The sequence below is a fragment of the Pollicipes pollicipes genome, unplaced genomic scaffold (assembly GCF_011947565.3).
Source record: "Pollicipes pollicipes isolate AB1234 unplaced genomic scaffold, Ppol_2.1 Scaffold_1693;HRSCAF=1982_pilon_pilon_pilon, whole genome shotgun sequence".
NCBI classification, from domain to species: domain Eukaryota; kingdom Metazoa; phylum Arthropoda; class Thecostraca; order Pollicipedomorpha; family Pollicipedidae; genus Pollicipes; species Pollicipes pollicipes.
This window is the reverse complement of record NW_023595978.1, coordinates 140,110-162,552: the sequence shown is the minus strand read 5'-3', so window position 1 is coordinate 162,552 and position 22,443 is coordinate 140,110. Positions and strand designations below refer to the sequence as shown.

At 58.6% G+C, this 22,443-nt stretch overlaps 1 protein-coding gene and 1 pseudogene across 1 annotated transcript in view; both read left to right on the top strand.

The window, feature by feature from the left end:
- LOC119095568 (eye-specific diacylglycerol kinase-like) overlaps positions 1–17,385 on the top strand; it is a 76,434-nt gene extending 59,049 nt beyond the window's left edge. The window contains 7 exon segments of the mRNA XM_037218422.1: positions 1,228–1,318; positions 7,197–7,387; positions 12,693–12,790; positions 13,632–13,760; positions 15,486–15,624; positions 16,153–16,329; positions 17,340–17,385. Of these exon segments, the coding sequence (XP_037074317.1) occupies positions 1,228–1,318; positions 7,197–7,387; positions 12,693–12,790; positions 13,632–13,760; positions 15,486–15,624; positions 16,153–16,329; positions 17,340–17,385 (871 nt within the window).
- A 370-nt stretch (positions 17,386–17,755) lies between these two features.
- On the top strand, positions 17,756–21,995 carry LOC119095556 (eye-specific diacylglycerol kinase-like; annotated as a pseudogene).
- Positions 21,996–22,443: the final 448 nt, after the last annotated feature.

The window sequence follows — 22,443 nt, the reverse complement described above, 5'->3', positions numbered from 1 at the left end:
GATGTCCAGTGACGGTGTGACGTCCGCCGTGTTTAGGTTGCGATGTCCAGTGGCGGTGTGGTGTCCGCCGTGTTTAGGTTGCGATGTCCAGTGGCGGTGTGGGTGTCCGCCGTGTTTAGGTTGCGATGTCCAGTGGCGGTGTGGTGTCCGCCGTGTTTAGGTTGCGATGTCCAGTGGCGGTGTGGTGTCGGTCGTCTTTAGGTTGCGATGTTCAGTGGCGGTGTGGTGTCCGCCGTGTTTAGGTTGCGATGTCCAGTGACGGTGTGACGTCCGCCGTGTTTAGGTTGCGATGTCCAGTGACCGTGTGGTGTCGGTCGTCTTTAGGTTGCGATGTCCAGTGGCGGTGTGGTGTCCGCCGTGTTTAGGTTGCGATGTTCAGTGACGGTGTGGTGTCGGTCGTCTTTAGGTTGCGATGTCCAGTGGCTGTGTGGTGTCGGTCGTCTTTAGGTTGCGATGTCCAGTGACCGTGTGCCGTCCGCCGTGTTTAGGTTGCGATGTCCAGTGACGGTGTGGCGTCCGCCGTGTTTAGGTTGCGATGTCCAGTGGCGGTGTGGTGTCCGCCGTGTTTAGGTTGCGATGTCCAGTGACCGTGTGGTGTCGGTCGTCTTTAGGTTGCGATGTCCAGTGGCTGTGTGGTGTCCGCCGTGTTTAGGTTGCGATGTTCAGTGGCGGTGTGGTGTCCGCCGTGTTTAGGTTGCGATGTCCAGTGACCGTGTGGTGTCGGTCGTCTTTAGGTTGCGATGTCCAGTGGCTGTGTGGTGTCCGCCGTGTTTAGGTTGCGATGTCCAGTGACCGTGTGCCGTCCGCCGTGTTTAGGTTGCGATGTCCAGTGACGGTGTGACGTCCGCCGTGTTTAGGTTGCGATGTCCAGTGGCGGTGTGGTGTCCGCCGTGTTTAGGTTGCGATGTCCAGTGACCGTGTGGTGTCGGTCGTCTTTAGGTTGCGATGTCCAGTGGCTGTGTGGTGTCCGCCGTGTTTAGGTTGCGATGTTCAGTGGCGGTGTGGCGTCCGCCGTGTTTAGGTTGCGATGTCCAGTGGCTGTGTGACGTCCGCCGTGTTTAGGTTGCGATGTCCAGTGGCTGTGTGGTGTCCGCCGTGTTTAGGTTGCGATGTCCAGTGACGGTGTGACGTCCGCCGTGTTTAGGTTGCGATGTCCAGTGGCTGTGTGGTGTCGGTCGTCTTTAGGTTGCGATGTCCAGTGACCGTGTGCCGTCCGCCGTGTTTCAGCTACGGCGGCGGCACGCACCCGTGGGCCGGCCGGGACCAGTCGACTTCCGACGGTCAGATGGAGGTGATCGGCCTCACCACCTACCAGCTGGTCAGTGGCTCGCACGCAGGTCATTGCGTGTCCGACACCCATGGATCGACACATTTAATACCCTCGAACGTGTTCCCTCCATTTCCCGTTGCTGAAAAGGAGATGGCCGTCGTTTGCAGTCCGCAGAGTCCACGCGGCCCTGTTGGTGTAAAACTTCATTATGCGTGTCTGTAGAGTTGTTCCCGTATCTGGGACGGTACCGTCACATTGGGACAGGGACGTGCCATCAGTGGTGGCAGTGAACGGCACCGACCCCAAACCTGCCTCATCCGGGTAATTTCGCATGGCTGTGCCGTTCGCTGACGCCTATTAGATTGAAGGCGTGTCGGTTGGGCGCGCCCCAGGCCGGTTGACCTTGATCATGGTCAGCCTCCGCGGTCTCGCGGCCACCGTGGGTTGGCGACCTCCCAGTGCCGCCTAGCACGGCCAGCTTACAGCGATTGGCTTGCTCTATAGGGTGGCCTGTAAGCAAAGTGTTGGAAAAGGTATTGCGAAAAGTATTGTACCACGTTTGCCCGGTACAATTTTCGCGATGCTTCGCTTAGAGAGTTGATGAGAATGCCCGGACGGCGTGGTTGGTCGTACCAAACATCTCGAGACTGTTTTGTGAGACTCGCTTATTGACTGGAGCACACGGGATCCACAGTTGCTTGAATGATTGTAGATAACCCATGTGGGTAGCGAATGGTGCATTCCATATCCAGTTTGCTGGAAACGTATCAGACTGAGTGTCAGCCAGTGGAGTAGCAGGCGTCAGCGGCTGCCGCCCACCACCCTCCGGCCAGAGACGGCACGATCCGCCTCGTCCAGGCTGCGGCTCGGCCTGTCCGGCGCGCCGCTGGTGACGAACCTCCGAGCGCGCCCAATGGCCCGTGCGCCGCCCGGTGGTGCGCGGCGCCGGCCGCGCTTCGCGCTGCTCGCGATGGCGCCCCGGCCAGCTCGACCGGCGCCGCGGCCGGCGCACGGTATCAGGCGAGAGCGCCGTCGGTCGCAGCCGCCGCGGCCGCCGCACCGCGCCCGGGGCGCCCAGGTCGGGGCGGCGTGGCTGGAGCTGCGCATCGTCGCCGGTGATTGGTCATGAAATATGTGTGGACGATGGCGGGGCTTTCGCCACTCTGGCACGCGCCGCGGCGGCTGAAATGAGGGGGACCGCCGATGCCGTTTGGAGAGCGCTTTTCGCCGCGCCGCGGGATGAGGACGCCGTAAAGCGGTCGTCAAATGAATCATCTCGGACGCGGTACGGTGTTGGGCAGATCGGCTCGGCTATCGGGGATATGTAGCTGCCGGATGGTGGCGCGTCGAGATGGTGTAGAGATGGCTCTCCGAGAGGTCCGCCCCGTTACCAGTCGAACTATCGGATCAAGGATCGCTGAAGGTGCAGGGAACTGTGTCAGGTATTCTATCTTGCCCATCTAGGTGACGGTAGACCAGCCGGGGACAAAGTGAACCGCTTTGATCGCTTTGGATGGTACTTGTTTGCTGGAGTCCGGTCCTCAGAACTGGCCAGGACCATTTTACCCGACTGAGGCCAGAATAGCCATATTTCACCCGATCGAGGTCAGACTAGTCATATTTCCCCGGCCCAGGTCAAACTAGTCACATTTCACCCTCTAAGATCAGACTAATCATATTTCACCTGCCGAGATCAGACAAGTCATATTTCACCCGACCGAGGTCAGCCTAGTCGTATTTCACCCACCAAGGTTCAATCAGTCATATTTCTTGTCACCCCCCGGCGGCAAGTTGATACATGAAGGACCCAGCGACCGCCCACGCTGCATCTGGCTCCACTTTAGACACGAGTTTTCATTTATCTGTGCAGCTGACGCAGTGCTCTCTAATTGACTGATTTGACGTGCCCTTACGCACGTCATCCATGTTCGCCCTGCGTAAACAGTCGTTTTAATTGATGGGAACTTCTACTTCAAGCAGTGGAAAAGTCATCATGTGTCAAAGTTGCTGTCGTTGGCTTTGCTTCTTGAATCTAACGTGATTCCAAAAGTTGTTGATTTAGCTTGACTAATTCGAGACTCTTCGAGAGCTTTTGATGTTAATTGCATATTTAAATGGTCACCATGTGTACACGCTCGCTGATTTCGATCACTTTGATGAAGTTCAACGGAAATACTCGCATTTGACAATTTACGTATTAACTGAAATTCATGTTCTGATAGTTACCAGGTGACCATGGTGACCACTGTTGCCATGGTTACCATGGTGACCACTGGGCCACTGGGAATCACCTTCGATCCTCCAGGTTTGATTCTGTTTGTACTTTCGCGCTTCCTCCGACTTTTGCGAAGCACTTAATGACTACGGCAAGTGTTCCAGTCACGTAAGACAACACAAATGCACAGATGGGCAGACTGAGAGGTACGTGTCGGGTTTGAAGTTCGACTCGCGGCCAAGCCGGACACAGTTTTTGGAATGTCATCCGCGACCCAAACCTGATAAATGCTGCTACCCTGACAAGAAAGGCCTGCCACTTTTTCACACCTGAAAATAAAACTAGTAATGATGTACGGTAAGTAAGTGAAATAAAACTAGTAATAAGTTCCGGTGAGTTAGGGATGGCAGACCACGGACATGTTTTACATAGACATTTATATATTTGGTGAAACTTCAACAACAGTTCATTGGTAAACCACCTTGACAAAACGAAGGCCGTCTTGCCAAGGAACGTGTCGTCTTCTTCGACAATGATGGCATATTGTTTTCCTTTCTCATTTATGCTCCTTTATTCATTGGATGCCCAACCGCACAACAAAGACCGGGTACGGCGTTCGTGGTGTTAGCCGCACACGTCTGGTGCGCCTGCTTTTTTAAGAGGAAAATCTTTGCGGGCTGCCACCGTTGTTATTTTGAATAGACACGGATGGAAAGCGCACTATTAGTGCTAGATTTTACCACTCAGGCGGAGGAATAACAGGATTGTCTTGCGGTTGTCAGCCGCAAAATGATATTATCGTGCCCTGTGTTGAACGAGGGAACGCCAGACTGAAATCTATGGGCGCCGAAGGTCCCTCCGTTCAAAGCAACAACAGCTCCTGGTCCCAGGGTTGTGAACTTTATTGATTTGTTTGTGATTATGACCTATTAGATGTCAGGTGACTGTTCCGCATTGATCCCTTTGGATCATTCCCATGGCTTGCTACTTGTCGATAATAGTGTATCCATGTGTAGCACTCGTTTGTACACCGTCGCCCCGCAATCGGCTGGACGAAATCGCATTGCTTAATGTCGCACGTTGAAATTGATATCGTTTTCAGTTGCGTACTGTGCAGGTTCAGTTACTTATGTTGGCCGCCATAGCCTGGTAGCTATGGCGACCCATGCTCTTTACGAGCTTTGGCCTGAGAGACATGGTTGATTGGTGGGTTGATTTAGATAACGGAAAGTGTGAAAGGCGCCTAGTAAAGCAGCGTGGTAAAATGCTTCTTTTATGTTTTGTGTAAAACAGCGCGTGACATGCGCTCTGAAATGTGCCCTTGGTACCGTCCGCTGCTGCGACGGTGGTTCGGTTGGCTGCCGGCACTATAAATAAGCCTGTCATTCGCGCCTTATCGCCCCTGCGTATACTGCTAGGGGATTCCTGCTGCGAACGGCGTCGGTGGCTGTGCCTGTCGACCAGTAATGGCCAGTTGGCCTGAGAAATTGTCTCGTAAAAATACCCCATTCATTTGGCGATCCGGTTTTCTGAAACAGTTCCAGATGTTGGGGTATTGCTTAAGTTTACAATGGGGTCCCATCCAGCTGACTATGCGTCTGGGAGGAGGAGCGCTGTCACTACATGCCGCTGTGTCTCGCTCACTTGTCTCGCTGCGTTCGGGGATGCGGTGGCCAGACTTCGGTCCAAGTCAGCAAACGTCGTGGAGTCCACAGACGGTCTCATGCGTGAGTGGTCGACTGCTGAGGCAGAGTAATCTCGTTCCCCTGCGCGGCACACGTTGCAGCGGTGCGTCAGCTGGGAGGGGCGGGCGGTCGCTCGCGTGGGATCGAGCCGGGCAGAGAATTTACAAGACACGCGTCAGTCTGGCGCTGGGGTCCTGCCCACGCCGCCATACGTCAGAGAATCCGGGCCACCGCGCTCCTCCCAGTTCGGATCGGCCGATCGGACCTGCCGTCCACCAATCCGTCCGGTCTCACGGACGACTCGGGACGGGCCGCTGGCGCCCAGCGCGTCGTACGGCGTCGCCGGCCCTCGCTGGTCGAGCCGAGACCGAGATCGCCGGGGAGCCCCGACGAGCGCCGCGCAGGCGCTGCCGTCGATGTCACCGGAGCGGCGCCGGTGCGCCCATCCGCGCCCCGCGCGGCCGGCGGAGCGTCCCGGCACGGACTGACGAGCTCGCTGGACGTCGAATTTACCGTGGCGTCGCCTGCGGATAGCGCTGCGGCTTGGAGCGAGGAGGACGTGTCCGGCAGGTGGCCAGGACGGCCAGGCGCCGGTCAGCCAGCGTGGCTGTGCCGCGCCGCCCGGGCTGATTCGGGACCACCTGCACTGGCCAGCAGAAGCGTGTGCAGACAAAATGGGATTGGTCCCTGCCCGGTAGCCGTGGACACTGTCAGCTGCTTTTACCGCCTGCTGCGCTGCACAGCTCGAGCCAACATCCCTCGGAGGGCTCTCGCCGCCTGCTATGCTGCTCCACTCGAGCCAAAGATTGTCGGTCTCACTTTTGATGCTTAAACCCGCTCCGGTAGAGTCTCTATCTCTGGCTGGTGTGTGCGTTGACCGCCACCGATACCATTCTCGGGGTGTCGTGACCACACTGCTAGGCTGGCCATTGCATTGCTGAGTTCATTTTGCAATTCCATTGTCGAAAATATCCGCGGGAGAAATGGTGGCGGCTTGCTAAGTTTTCCCGATAGAACAGTTGCTATTATCGGCGTTTTGACTTATTTTGTATCAACCGTACCAATGACATTCAAACGGATTATTGTCGATCGCTAGCTGTCGTTGTCTAGTGGCTGGCTCGGTGGTCTCCGCCTATTGGACTAAACCGCATCGCCGCGATATATTCCCCTCCGCCGGCTTGTTTCCGTTCGGCGTGTAAGCGTGGATGCACCGAATCCCCACGGATCCCCGACCGCTTTGATGTCCCGTCGCGTTAATGCATCCGCTGGTTCGTCACATCGCTTAGCGGCATACGAGCAGGCCCTCCTCCCGTGTGACGCGTGTGTACCGCCTTATATCTCCGTAGCACCGCTGTCATTCCCGGCGGGATGATGGAAACACCACGTGTCATCGGTCATCATCAGGTTATTGCAGGCATGGCCGACCATGAAATACGACAGCACAGCCTCCTGGGTAATATCGCGGCAGTTTGGGAGGAAGGGACGGCGGTGCGCATGGCCGCCGTACGGCCCAGCCGGATTTGCCGGCTGTGCGCCAAATCGCGCTGTTCGTCATTCTGTTATGCCGGGGCTCAGCTGCCGTCCGTGACGGCGGCGGCGCGAATGGTGGCGGCGTTTGCGCCGCATCCGCATCAATGCTGGCGTCTCGTGGGCCCTGAGGGCAGGGGGAGGGAGGAGGGGGGGGGGGAGACGCGCCGATGGAACGGAAGAGACGCCGCCTCCAGCACCACTGGCGCCGGCCGCCGTTTGTGTGTTGGCGTGAGGCTTCGGTGCTTGTGGTGCGGGTCTCCTTATCTGGAGGCTGTGCTGCCGGTACTGACGACCTCCGCTGTGTATGCTGTCCGATGCCGCGCCACCGGTGGTGGCTTACGTGTGTTGCACGTGTCTGTCCGTTGGGCGTGCCTCAGCACAGTTATTGGCGACCTCCTGACGTCAGTACAGTTATTGGCGACCTCCTCGCCTCAGCACAGTTATTGACGACCTCCTCGCGTGCAGCACCGGGGTTGACGTCCATGCCTGCCGGCAGCCGCTGCTGCACGCGGGTGGCCACGGCACCAGCCTGGGCCGCTGCCAGAAGGCGGTCATCACCACGGCCAAGACGATCCCCATGCAGGTGGACGGCGAGGCGTGTCGTGTCAACCCGTCCATCATCACCGTCAGCCACCTCAACCGCGCCCGCATGATCTGCAAGCGACGGGGCGAGAAGTCCAGCTCCGCGTGAGTTCCGCCGCCTGCGCCGCCCGGCCGGCGGCTGGCTCGGACATAGCACCGGCACCACGCACACGCACACTCACACACACGCACGCACGCACGCACGCACGCACGCACGCACGCACGCACGACTACTGGGCTGACAGTGGATACGGGTACACACGCCCGGCTACTGGGCTGGCACCGGACACGGGTACCCACACCCGGCTGCTGGGCTGTGTGTGTGTGTATGTGTGTGACGGAATGGACCCGGTGCCAGCATTGCCAGCTCCCGACCCGACTGACCTGACAGCTGTGCCAGCTAGATGGTCACGTCGGCGTGGTCGATGAGGCTGCCGCAAATGCGGTATTGGCTTTCGAAAGAGTCGGTAGCAGGCGCACCAGGCACGCAGTCTGCTGGAGTCGTCAGGCGCTCAGCTCAGGCTTATATCGGAATCGTTTTTTAAGCGTTCGTGCTCACTGAGTTCCCCGTCCCTCGTTTCACGAGGCTACCTTTCCGATGCTGTCGCGTCATCTTTGCTTCTAATGCACTCCGTATTGCCTGCATTTACCCCCAGTGTCCATATTAGCAGAACTCCCTATTCTCCTTCCGCTTCCCCGCCCATTCTAAGTCACCAATTTATCAGGACCCGTCTGGGCCTTCCGCATCCGTCAACAGTTTCTATACCGTAGAGCGGCGTTCAAGTTGTCGACAGCTCCAATTCCGAGTGGGCTAACTTACGACCGCGGCCGTTCGATTTGGCTGGAGCGATGCGCGGCGGTGTGGATTGCGACGTTGCCGGGCGGCGGGCCGAGCTGCGTGGGACGGCACCCGGATGACGCCCGGTCCTCCACAGCGAGCTCCGCGCCGGCTCGGGCCCAGCGAGCTCGTCACAGCGCAGCCATTGCATGACTGCTGCAATGTTGCTCCCGTTGCAAACTACGGCGATGTTAGTTTATTTTACTCTTGAGTTGTATTTACTTTCTTGGAGCGCCTGGCTGAGTTTGCTGTTATTGAAAAGATGGCCCTTGAATCTTGACTCTAAGTGAACGAAACCTGTCTTTTACCGAACTGATAGAATGTTTTCTGGAACATATCATCTTCTGGTAAAAAGCGCTCTCTTCAAAGCGTGCTTGACCAAATCTATCCAAAAAACGCAGCCGTCGCTGACACGTCTCACGGAGGCGTGAGGACCACCCTTCACTAAGGGCTCCTGCATTGGACACAGTTCACCACCGACGTGACGTGAGTAATACCATCCCACGCCTCGCCGAAAGCGACTGACGACGCCGCGCGGCCGACGGCGCTCCGCGGCGGCGCCCCGACCCGCGGCTTCTTATTATGGTCTCGACCCGGAGGTGGACACGAAAGCCGCCTGGCAGCGCAGCTCACTAACGCGGCTGCGACGCTCCGAGGTCCGTCAGAGGTCACCGACTGGCGGGAGGTCCAATCGGCCGGTGGTCAGGGCTCCCGGGCCGCCGCCGGCTCAGGCTGGTCTCCGTGGTCTGCCACCGGCTCAGGCTGGTCTCCGTGGTCCGCCGCCGGCTCAGGTTGGTCTCCGTGGTGTGCTGCCGGCTCAGGCTGGTTTTCGTCGTCCGTCGGACAGGAGCTAGGACACACGCCAGGGACGGTATCGCCATGTGCTCTGTCCGGGGCTGCGTTGGAGCTGCCATCTGCTCTGTCAGGGACTGCACTGGAGCTGTCGCGTGCTCCGTCTGGGACTGCCTTGGAGCTGTCACGTGCCCTGTCCAGCATTCTGTTGGAGCCGTCACATACTCTGTTCATGGATCTATGCATCAGCGTGCGGCCCTGTGTCGGACCGGTCTGTCCGCGCCGGCCCGGCGTGGGGGTGCGGCGGAGTAGGATGCGGCCGCCCAAGCGTTGCCCACTTCGGGATCCTACTCTGCATAAGCTCCGTCGATACGGCCGAGGCTGTATGGGACTCAGGGGCCCGCCGATGCAATGTATAAAGAAATGGCCCAACAGGAGAGTGGCAGATCCGCCGAGCCTCACGTCGAAACTGGGCCGCGCCTCCGTCCCTTCCATCTGGGTGGCGCCGTCCGGATGGTCCGTATTTCGTGTCCACTTGAGGAGCCCATCGGGCCGTCGGATGTGTTTAGTGTGATGAAGAGCTCGGAGTGTGGCGATCTCCTATCGGCGGCGAGCGGCTGCAGCTGCACGTCAGACGCGGTGGATCCATATATCGGCTGAGGTGTCCAGAGCGCCTGCCGCCGCCACTGCCAGGACTCGGCCAAAACCAAGCCATCGGATGGCTTTCAGTACATATCATCAAGGAAACCCGGCAGCCATGGACCTGTTCACATGCTCCAGCGGGATGGCTTGGGCCCGCTGGGTTTCGCTGACCCGATGTGCTTGGGTCCATGGAGGGTATAATTTGTTGAGGTGCGTGGTACAGATATTGATGAAGTGTCGATTTTAAGTATCGCTGCGAAATTTTCCAGTGATCCGAGGCGTGATGGATGCATCGTGGTTCATAACATTGTAGAACCTTTCTCGTATGAAGTGTGCGATGCGTAATGCTTCGTAAAGGAGCATTGGCAACCATGCGGGACGCGAGAATAGGAAGAGGAGCTGAGCCCCAACTTTCTGAAAATGTGGCATTACCGTATGATCGTTGACTGGAACGAAGTGCATTTCGGACCCGTTAAATTTGGGGGAACTTCTGTTGCCCTGCCACTATACTCACTGTTTGCTTAAGTTTCAACACAATGTGACACGGACGTCGGGAATGGTGAACGCCTCGTGATGGAGATAAAAAGAACGAATAGGAAACCACGTCCCTAACTACCGATTTGTGGCGCCGCAGGAGAACGCAGCAAATAAGTCGGCTAGTGGGGCAGTACAGTACTGTGGCCTTTTGCGAGCTCCAAGCCGATCCCCCGGGTTCGGTCTTTCAGTGTTTGTGCTAGGACTTTTCATGGGCGCTAGTCTCATTCCGCACTTAGGGCAAGTGTGCACTGGAGGTCCGGGAACGGGTCGTCTGACTGGCTTGATTGTAGTGTTATTTTAGTACCGTGGTGTTACATCATGGGATTCAGCCTATCTAATGAGCCCTAATGAATTAAAAAGACTGCTGACGTCAGGCCTTCGTTCAACAGTTGCTCGTTTCAGTCGGGGCAGTCCTTCAGTGTTTATGGGCATCTAGCTGAGAAATGGCATCTGATAAGGCCCATTATTTGCCGGCTGTCGGGCAGCTGTAAGCTGAGTTCAGTGAACTTGTCATCTGGTGGCGGATGTAGAGGATGGGCCGCGGCTTTGAGTCGGGCGCGATATTGTCCCCGCGGTTCTGAGCCGGACTGGCATGCTGTCCGTTGTGCATACGGACCACCATTTCACTGTCCGTAGCTGAAGCAGCCGGCATGCTGAACCACGCCGAACCAAACCAGACGTGTGCGCTGAACCACGCCGAACTAAACGAGATGTGTGTGCTGAACCGTGCCCGCGTAAACCAAACGTGCATGCTGAACCCTGCCGAACTAAACCAGACATCTCCGCTGAACCACGCGGAACTAAACCAGACGTGCGTGCGGAACTCCGCCGAACTAAACCGAACGTGCATGTGGAACCCCGCCGAACTGAACCAGACGTGCATGCTGCCTGTCACGGGGCTGAACCAGACTAGCGTGCTGCCTGTCACAGGGCTGAACCAGACTAGCATGCTCCATCACGGAGCTGAACCAGACTAGCATGCTCCATCACGGAGCTGAACCGGACTGTTGCGCTGTTCACGGCGGGGCCGAAGTAGACGGCTGTACGCTCCAGCGCGGAGCTGTACAGGTGGATATGTGGCGGACAGTGACCTCTCTGTCAACACACCATGTACGTGGTTGTCTGCCGATATCTGACGCGTCTTCAGACCCTGGGTCCGAGACCCCCACCTCGGGCTTCGGCTCCGTTTGTCTGCGCACGGACCGCTCGCAAGCCGCTGATCCCTCTGCTCTCAGTGCACTGTCCCTCTTGTCTCATTTGCTGTCTGCCCAGCAGACGTCAAACTTCTTCAGTGTGGTTAGGGAGCACATTGGGATTGGACGTCGATGCTGTCTACGCAGCATCCATAGGCGCCAATTTAAAGTTTAGGCGAGGTTCGATTCCCGCCAATTACGTTGGAAGTTTGACTCACGCCGCTCAGCGGCACGGCCGGGGCATTGTTGGAGGGGGGGGGGGGGGCAGTCCGCTAAGGCAATACCTGGATCGGACGCTTGGGATATCGAAATGCGTTGAAATGTTGCGGAGATATCTCATGCTGCATGCGCTAACGGCCGGCTCGATGTCTCTGAACGCCCGGCAACCGGACAAGCAAGCAGTCGTTGGACTTGATAATGTGGCCCCTTGGGGTGACCTCAGTCACCCGTCGATATGGCCCTGGACGCCCGGTGAGAGGCCCTGGACGTCTGTCCGAATGGTTTCCGAACGGTTTTCACATCTACGGGCGCACGTTTGGTTGGTTTTTAAACTATTCTGGACTTCCGAACCTCCGCCAACGTCGTATTTGAAGCTCAGCAGTCCATAAGAACGATACAGTAATAATGGACAGCAGCGGCCTGGCGACGCCAGAACGTGCGTTGGACTGGCTTGCGGACGTCTGCTGCGCACTGGGGGAGGGAGCATCGGCGCCGCCATTCTGACTACGCGCCCTCGCTTCTCCTCGGGTGACGCTCTCTCCGTGCCGCTGCATTACGCAAAGTTTTTGGATACCGCAAGATGAGGCCGAGGCCGAGTCAAGCGTCTAGTCGGAATATTCAGCCGGGCTTTTTCGAATCAAAAGAGTTTCCGGCGCGCAGACATTGAGTCGACACGCGGCCTTTTCCGAGCTGAAAGGCATACCGAGGTGGCGCCATTCGGTGTCATATGTGGGTGAAGGTGGAGGTGCTCTGTGTCATATGTGGGTGAAGGTGGAGGTGCTCTGTGTCATATGTGAGTGAAGGTGGAGGTGCTCTGTTTTGAGCGGCATTTGGAATGTGCGAGCTGACGTCGCGACGCGCCAATCGGGCTGGTTCTTGGCGCTTCTGACCTGCCTTCACATCTGGAATGGAATGATCCAATGAAACTGATCTCTCTTTGAAGAAATTATGGAAACGTTGAAGCGGGTGGCACCACCACTGCATGAAATGACCAATTGCATGTATAATGTATTGCATAGCCCTCAGAAACATTCAACAAACACTGATTGTTACAGAAGCTCGTGCCATGCATTCAAAGATGGTTCCAAATTCCAAACTACTCCTTATTCTGCAGCCGTCCCGATATGGTGTCACTTGCCGAAGAGCGCTGGCGGTGTCAGACCACCTTGACGCCCTTCGGCCTTTGCAGGAATACGCAACAGGATCAGCTTCGGATGCGTATCAACCGCATCACCATGTCCGACTACGAGCAGTACCACTACGACAAGGAGACGCTCATGCAGCACTGTAAGCCTCGCCCGTCCGCTTTTCCGCCGCACGTCATCGGAAGCTCGCTGACGTTGACGCAGACACTGACGTTGACGCTGACACTGACGCTGACGCTGACACTGACGTTGACTCTGACACTGATGTTGACGCTGACACTGACGTTGACGCTGACACTGACGCTGACGCTGACACTGACGTTGACTCTGACACTGATGTTGACGCTGAAACTGACGTTGACGCTGACACTGACTTTGACGTGGCGCTGTGTTTGTTTGTGGCTGCCGGGGCCTGCGGCGCTCGTTCAAGGGTTATACACGGGCCAGAATAAGGTGGTGTTGACCCGTCGTCATCAGGCACGGGCGAAGTCCGGAGACTTGATGTTCGTGGTCAGCCAAAGAGCACTCTGTTTAATTTGGTCCACGTGATAACCACGTGATCAGGTTATGTGTGTCATGTACATTGCATCGGAATGACATGGGGGTCGAAACGAACCGCGTTTTAGGCAGCCGGCTCTTGCAAGCAGTCTAAAATAATGTATGTCGAGAATGCGCCCTTATATCGGTGCGAAGCGCTGAACTAGGCGCGTTGCGCGTATCTTGGCACCGCCGTCCGCCCTGCGCAGGCCTTGTGGCACCGCCGCCCTCCCTGCGCGGGCCTTGTGGCACCGCCGTCCTCCCTGCGCGGGCCTTGTGGCACCGCCGTCCTCCCTGCGCGGGCCTTGTGGCACCGCCGTCCTCCCTGCGCGGGCCTTGTGGCACCGCCGTCCTCCCTGCGCGGGTCTTGCGCAGCCTTCCGCCGGCGCCGAGGTGCGGCCACGGTCGCGCGGCCGCACCCGCTGACCTGGCGCTCTGCCACGCAGCGACGCCTCTGGGCGTCATCATGGTGGACCACGACTCGGACCTGGAGCAGGTGCGGCGCCACATCAACCGGCTGGAGGAGGAAAGCCAGCAGAGCCCGCCACTCAGCCCCGAGTGGTGCTTCGTCGACTGTGAGTCAGTCGACCGTTTGCTGTCTCGAGCGGAGCAAATGCTCACCTCGGCGGGCGGGGCGGGTGAGCATGTCTCGGGACGTTTCTGGGGTCCAAGGGCTGTAAGCGCCCGGTGGAATCCATCTCGCGGGTCACTGTCGTCGCCTGCCGCTGTCCCTACAGTGAAGTGGGTGCTTTTGCGTTTGGTATGCACACAGCGGACTTGTCTTCGCTATACACGCTGCCTTGTACTGGATACACGCCGCTGCCTGCCTCCCGTGTTAGCTGAAGTGCTCATCCCTCGTCGCGGGCGCAGTGCCCCGCCAGCACTCGGCGTCTTTGACCCTGGACCGCGATGTCAGGGTATCTGGAGCGCCGGCATGATCTGACGGCCCATACGGCTGCCAACGCCACCCCACCCCTGACCCACGCCCACCGCTGCCGCGTCACGCGGCCGCGTGTGACACGACGGCGCTCTCCCTGCAGAATGGCAGGGCAGCCCCAGCCGATTAGTCACGTGTGACCCATATAAAATGTATATTGGACTGAACTACCCAATATTTGACTGAATGTGTGCGTTGAATCTCAAAGGGCGCAGCCTTGAATCGGTCCGTCATCATCGTGGTTAGATGTCAGCTGGTTGTGAAGCTGGTGCTGAGATCGGGCCAGGCCAATATTGTTGCAGCCGAACACTGCTGCGTGGCTAATCAGCTTAAGCCCACTAGTCGGCTGAACTAGAGTGATGCAAACAGCTGTGCACTGAGATAGACAGGGCGTGAGCTCGTTGGAATAAGTAATTTGGTCCCGGGTTTATTCGCTGGATGATATAGACAAGTTCGCCTCGTATTTCGATTTTCAACGCAGCCCACCTTGTGATGGCCGCTAGGTGAAAACCCACCTTCCAACAGCAACAGTCTATTTCTCGAGTTCATATTAGATAAGCCTTCTTGTCTCCGACCCGGGTGTGTGTTCGCACCTGGTAAGTATTGTATAAAACATCAGAGAGCGTGGAGGTCACATCATAGCCCGATGGTGCGACCTCTGTTGTCGTTTACTGGCGTGCCAGCTTTTCTGTGGTGGCACATGTCATCGTCAGGTTGTGGGTGGGCTGTCCTCTCGCCGCTGTGCTGACCTCCACCAGGAGACCCGTTGGCACTCACGAAGTGCCCCTCACACATCGCCAGAGACACCTCACCAGGGACCCCTCACCCATCACCAGAAACCGCTCACCAGAGGCCCTTCACTTCTCACCAAAGACCGCTCGCGAGAGTTCCATCACCCCTCACCAGAGACCCCTCACGCTTCAACAGAGGCTAACCATAGACCATTCACTCCTCGCCAGAGACTTTTCACCAGAGACCCCTTACCCCTCACCAGAGGCGCCCACCCTTCACCGTTGACCCCTCAGCCGTCACCAGGGACTGCTCATCAGAGCCTCATCACCCCTCAGCAGAGACCCCTCGCCCCTCATCAGAGATCCCTTCATCCCTCGCCAGAGAGCGCTCGCTAGAGACCCCTCACCCCCCCCCCCCCCACCAGAGACCCCCCGGCCCTCACCGGTCGACCCCTCTTGCATAACCAGACGGCCTCTCACCACTTACCAGAAACCAGTCACCAGAGATCCCTAACCAGAGAAATCTCTCACCAGAGAGATCTCTCACTAGAGAGAGATCTCACCAGAGACCACTCACTAGAGAGACCTCCAGACGACAGCTCGCCTCACCGCCTGACCCCGTTCTCCGACAGCGTGCACGGCGGAACGCTTCTTCCGGATCGACCGGGCGCAGGAGCACCTGCACTTCGTGACGGACATCAGCTCGGAGGACCTGTTCATCCTGGACCCGATGGCCGTCACGCCGCAGCCGGTGGCCTCGGCCAACAACAAGTAAGCCGCTGGTCGGTGGGGGTGTGACCGTGGCGCTGGTGGGTGGGGCTGCGGCCGAGGCGCTGGTCGGTGGGGGTGCGGCCGCGGCGCTGGTGGGTAGGGGTGCGGTCGCGGCGCTGGTGAGTAGGGATGCGGACCGGCGCTGGTCTCAGACGGCCACCAGCTCGCCTCGCTGGTTCGCAAGGGTAACCGGTAGGCCGGTCCGCTCGCCGGTCGGCACGGGCTGACGTCAGCGCCGAGGGCCGCCGACGATTCCCGGGCTGGAGGGGTCCCGGTGGGCGTAAGTCGGCTAGTGCAGAAGTTGGCGCGCAAACCGTGCGGCGTTCTCAAATTTGGCGAGGCGCGGGCATGTCGCGCTGTATGCCGTCGCGCGTCTCTGGCGATTTGAGAAGCACGCGCGCCTTACGTGCTGACTTCCGCATCACTGGACCACGACGCATTTGGACATGTCCAGCCCTGGTGCGCTAAACCGGGACACAAGGAAGCGAGCGCACCGCTGACCGGGCCACGCGTCGCACCGCCACCTAGGGACGACGGCGAGCAATGGAGCCCGGGCGGGCCGTCGCCGGAGGGCGGGCGTGCCGGCACGCCTCGGCCGTCGATCGTCTCTGCCCGCCGGCACAGCACGCCCTCAATGACGGGCTCGTCACGGCTGACCCGGCGCCGTCGCTCCAGCGCCCTCTCCGGACAGCTGGATCTTACCGCGTGGGTGGCGTCCTGACCGGCCCGGTCACATGGTGACAGGACTAAAGTCACGTGACCTTCAGCTTAGATGTTGCCTTCGCGTGTAGTTCCGGGTCGGAAGTCGTGTGAGAGCATTTCAACCAGTTGGTGCAGTTGGCTGTAATTCCCTCGCTGTTGCTGCGATGCTGCCGAGTAGTTAGCGTGGCATAAATCTCCAAGACGCGGGTTACATTGCTGTACCAAAGGTCACGATCTGAATAGTGATAGTCCAGGTAGCCCCTTAATGTTTACGGTACTAGCCTTGTTCCACGCTGTAATATTTCTCTATCGTATGGAGAAGCTGGTCCCTGCAGTTGTTTAAAGCAGGTGCAGTCGACCCACCAAACGGGGCTGCTCCACGTACTTTCGACTGACTCCTTTCGCAAGCGTGCCTTCGCGGGAAACATTTCATCCTGTTCGCTGACACTCGCCATTATGGCACGGCACATCCTCATTCCCCTCCACTGTAGTCGAGATCAGTTCCGTTGCACAGCGGCGTGTTGTGGCATTTCGTGCTCCGTTCTGAGTGTACGCGAGGTTTCCACTCCCATGTGTTCTTGTCTCGCTTTCCCTCCCAGTGTTCCCGACGCCTTGAGAGGCGCTCGACGCACCTGCTGTCCTCAGACGTTCCTCGCGGCCTCCTCAGCCATCCACCTCAGCCTCCTCAGCCCGCTGTCCTCAGGCGCTCCTCTCCGCCTCCTGGGTGTCCGTAGCAGCTCTGTTGCCGGATGAAGCGGCCACGGTCGGCCCACGAGCGCTTGTCATTCGAACGCTGACGGCCGATGATCGTTGCTGAGGGACTGGCAGGCGCCGCCCGTTTCAGCGGCCCCCGACGCCCGGGGCGGGACGACGGCGCCTCTCGCGTGTTCGCGCTCTCTGGAGCGACCGCGCGCTGTCCGCTGCTCGTAGGCGGCGGTGGGTTGTTTGTCGGCCTGCGCTCCCCAGCGGCCCCGGCGCAGCACGCGTCGGCTGACGGCGCCGCTCTGTTGCAGGCTGCGTGAGCGCCTGTTCGGCGCCACCTTCAGCCCCCCGAGGTGAGCCGCTCCGCTCATTCCACGCCGCCGGCTCCGCTCCCTTAATCCCCAATCTCGGACACGAATTTCGCTCAACCCATATCAATCAGGCGGCGCATTTGCGTTACCTTCAAATAAAGAGTTGGCCCAGTTAGCCGCTTGCCGGCCGGCATTAATCATGATTGAAACTGGGATTGGCTCGTTGCGTTTAGTTCGTGCTCGGCCGGCCTGATGGCGCCGGGCCGGCCTGGCAGAACGAGCTCGCGCCGACGCCCCCGGCGGCGGCCAAGCTGCACGTCGTGTCGGCGGGCGGCGGCGGCGCCCCGCCCGGCGGGGCTGGCTTGAGTGTGTTGTGTGTGGAGGTCTCGGCGGACTGCGAAACTGACAACGCTCAAATGGATGTGGGCGTCTGGAGGAAAGTAAGCGGGCGCCGCGTCGATCGCCTCTCGCATGTCGAGCGTGGCTGCCTGTCGCCCAGCACAGTCTGAGTCCGCACTCTCCGAGTAGTCTTCTGTGTGTGACGCTCTACAGTTGGGGCTGACCTGGTGCTGGGTGGGAGGGGTGGACTGTTGAGTGCTGGGGCGTCTGAGCGTGACCTTGGCCTTTAAGCGGTGACAAAACGCCAGCGGTCGGAGGTCGGGCGTCCGCTGCACTGTCCCTGTCCCTGTCCTTGTCCCTGTCCCTGTCTCTGTTTCTGTTCCTCTTACTGGCCCGGTCCGGTCCCCTGTTCCAGCCCCTGTTTCTGTCCCTGTTACTGGCCCTGGCCCTGCCCCGGTCCATGTCCCTGTCCCTTCCCCGCGCTTACCAGCAGGACGGACCAGGATGGTTTGTCTGTGGCGGGTCAGCACTGCGCCCGTCTTTGGAAGCTAAATAGCGCGCGGACGACGCACGAAGTGTCCAGGAGCGGCACGTAAACACCGAAATGTGTCGGGGGGTTGTGTTCCTTTGATATCGTGCAGTCGTTTAGAATACGTTTTCCTCCCGTCTGGAAGACTTTGACCCTCAAGGAACGATTCCTGCTCGGGCCGTTGGCTCTCTCCGTTGGCCGTTGGCTCGGGCCGTTGGTAACTTGCCGGTAACTCGTTGTCCGCCTGGTGAAGAGTTGGCTGCGATGCATGTGCGGGGACAGGGGATGTGCATGGACTAAGGCCGTGGTCCGACGGGGCCAGCTCTACCCGTTACACCCACATCCGGTGTGGGTCACGTAACAACGGGGAGTTCTACTTACACCCGGTGTGGGCCACGTGACTGCGGGAGTTCTACTACATCCGGTGTGGGCACGTGACCCCGGGAGAGTCTGCGGCCCTCTTGTAAGATGCGCGGGTTGAGACGGAGCGGCCGGACGCGAAGACGGCACTGTTTCGGGCCGTTCCGCCGCGCTAAGACCTGCCATCACGGATATATTTATTGCCGTGTGTTGGCCCTATCTGTTGAACAGCTCAGCACTGAAATGTCGGCTGAAGATTTTCCGTCTCGGATTCAAAGAGGTTATGTCCATCGTCTGGCTTGCCGATGAACAGCCAATAAAATTGCGCAGATGCCTCACATGCAGATACGTGGTACGAACAACAATTGTTGTAGAATTGTCTGCGCACCACCCCAGTGGAGTCTTAACAGTCGCATGCCACTTTGTAAACCGCTAACACGTATCGTTCCGGTTACAGTCACCTTCTGGAGAGGTCATACGGAGGAGATATCTCCACGCCGCATCAGAAATGGCGGACCTAGGCCTCGGGTAAGAGAGGGGGAGAGAGAGAGAGAGGAGTAGAGAGAAAGAGAGAGAGAGAGACGAGAGATGAGAGAGAGAGAGAGAGGAGGAGGAGGAGAGAGAGAGAGAGGAGAGAGAGAGAGAGAGGAGACGCTGAGAGAGAGAGAGCGACGAGAGAGAGAGGAGAGGAGGAGGAGAGAGAGGAGAGAGAGAGAGAGAGAGAGAGGAGAGAGGAGAGCAGGATGGAGAGAGATGAGAGAGAGAGATGGAGAGAGAGCAGAGAGGAGGAGATGAGAGAGAGAGAGATCTGTGAGAGAGAGAAGGAGAGAGAGAGAGGAGAGAGGAGAGAGAGAGAGAGAGGAGAGAGAGGAGAGAGAGAGAGGGAGAGAGAGAGAGAGAGGAGAGAGAGAGAGAGAGAGAGAGAGAGAGAGAGAGAGAGAGAGAGAGAGAGAGAGAGAGGGAGAGAGAGGAGAGGAGAGAGAGAGAGAGAGGAGAGGAGAGAGAGGAGAGGAGAGAGGAGAGAGAGAGGGGGGGGGGGGTAGAGGGCGAGAGAGCGTGCGACCTCCGCCCGGTGGGGAGGCGAGCGGGGCTGATGATCGCCGAGAGTCGCGACCCGACGCCGGTCACAACCGGCTGTCACGGTCTCCTCGGCCATTCTATCCGGCCCGGGCTGCCGCTCCATCCATGCCGGCAGAACTTGACCGATCGGGCCCGGAGTTACGAGGCCCCCTCCCCCCCCCCCCCCCGGACACGCCGACCCGACACGCGCGCTGCGGACCCTACCATTTCGCCTCTCGCAGCTCCGGAGGTCATTGCATGTTCTTGTCAGCTGCGATCGTCGGTCTTGGTTGCAGGCGTCAGACCTGCTGCAGGAGAGTGCGAATTGCTAGGTGCAGCTGCCAGGGTGGTCCTTGGGGTCCACTGACATGGCTTGCCGGGGGTGGCTCACGTGGGTCTTGGCGCCTGTGTCGTTCAGTCGGTCTGAAGGGTTTGGTGCTGACCGGTGTGCAGACGCGACGTCTGTGATTGCTTGCGACTGTCATGTGATTGCTTGAGGCTGTCATGTAGTTACCTGAGGCTGTCGTGTGATTGCCTGAGACTGTCATGTGATTACTTGAGACTGTCATGTGATTACCTGAGATGCAACTAGCCGGCTGTGCCGTACCTTATCGCGGACTCCATCACGAATAATAGCGAAGTGAAGGAGGGTCGAACGACGGTTGCCGCTGGCATGCGATGGCAGTGAGAGACGCTGCTTACACATCGGCGACCTGGCACTGGTAACACGATAGCGTCCTTACAGATCATACACGCATTGATCTGATGTTGCGCGTGCGCGATTCTGTACAGCATGTGTTTTTATGTGTCTTTGTTTGCGCGCTCGGCCCGAATTCTACGATTTAGTGACCGGTCGATTGTAACCCAAATAACCCTGCTTTCCACGTTCTCTTCTCGCAGCGGACACACAGATGCAACAGTACTCGTCCGGTGATGTTATTAAATCCCGGACCACGTGACCAAACACCCCATCTTCCAACTACGTTTTTTATCTGGGTCAAAACAATGAAATGAAAACAATTGTGCTGCCAGAAGCGCGCTCAGCAGCGCGTGGCCTACGACTGCATAGTGGCGCCACCTGGAAGGCGTCTGACAAACTAGCGTGCCAAGTGCGTGCCCGTCATGCATGGCGACTACATTATTGATATTTTTCTGCTGTCTCCCTGACAGTGCCGTTCTGGAAATACGCGAAAAAGAGATGCATCAAACCACTCATTCGCGGCCTTTCGCGGCAATCAAGCCAATACCACGGTTGTTACCAGTGGTAACCTGAAATGCGTGTGCCCCATAACGATGCAACGACGTGAGTGACCTGACACGGGCTAGCCATCCGCCTGAGAAGGGCAGGACACTCATCTGACGCACCCCCAGCGGTCGTCCCGGTCCACCGCACCGTGGCCGCCATTTTAAGGCGTCCCACCAGATCCCGGAAGCGAGCGTTTGGCGCTTGAGTGGCGCTGGGAAGCCGCCGCAGCTGGGAGCTAAACCAGGATGTGAAAGTGGCGGTTGTGTGGCCGCTGCCGGCTGCTGCACTGGCGGTCGCTGCGTGGACGCGAGCGGCGCGGTCCATCCTTCCGCGCCGCGCCGCGCCGCGGAGCTGACGCTGCGCCGTCTCCATAGGTGAAGGAGCTGCATACGGCCGGCGTGTCGCTGTTCTCCATCAGCGCCATGGGCCAGACGGCGCTGCACCTGTCCAGCGCCGCCGGCCACAAGGACGTGGTGCGCTACCTGCTGGCCAACGCGCCCTCGTCGGTCGTCAACATGCGCGACAACGACAAGTGAGTGGGCAGCGGCTGGCGGCGGCTGCGCCGGACGCCGCTGTGGCGCGGCCCAGGCGTACCGCGCGGCCACCAGACGCCGCTGAGTGGCGCTGCTGCAGCTGCTTTGTTGTGGCGTTCAGGGCCACTGCGTGACTGACCGGAGCTGACGTGTGATGCTGTTCAGGGCTGCGTGACGACGTCAAAGTTGATTTGTGACGTCATTTAAGCCGCCGTGTGGCGGTTGTGGAAACAGCGTGATGTTGTTTGGGGAGTGGCGTCCGCGCTGCGGTGATGTCCAAGATCCCATCCAGGGTCCGCACGGTCCTCCGCTGGTCATCTCGTGTAAACTGCTGTCTTTTTTGTCTTCCTGTTGTTGTGCACGCGCTATTGTGAGGTGCTATGTGTTGCTCCGCCTCCACACACTACGCTGTGTTTCTCTGCCGGATGGCCTTGCGTACCACCTGCTGCGTGACCCTGTCCGTGACGCATCCTCCTGCGGCAGGGGTCACACAGCACTGCACTGCGCGGCCCTACACGGCCGCCGCACCATCTGCTCGATGCTGGTGGCGTCCGGCGCCGCTGCTGACCCTGGCCGACAGCGAGGGCAACACGCCCGGCTGCTGGCGCTGCAGGCCGACGACCGCGACACTGGCCGACTACCTCGAGAGTGAGTGGGCGCCGGGCGAGGCGGATGCCGAGTGGCGCCAGCTGGCTGCCTCTGAGGAGCCCTAGCCTGAAGGAAGGTCGTGGGGGAGTGAGGGCAAGCCTGGCCCGGCAAGAATAATTTGTCGCGTATGGCATTATGTGAGTAAGTTTAGGATACCCGCTCAAACCGTTCACTGTTACGAAGTGGCTCTGTCACTTGGCTGTGGACGTCAGCACCCCGGAATGTGCTCCTTTATTCGTTATAACCGGATAAGAAATAACGCCAAGGACGCTAACTTCGTGAGCGCTTAAGCGTCTGTGTTTCTGAGGAGTTTGGAAAACGCTTTGCCATAGGACTTACAGTATGCATTAGGGTCGCATGTGAGTTTCGAATCACAATTGATTTAATTAT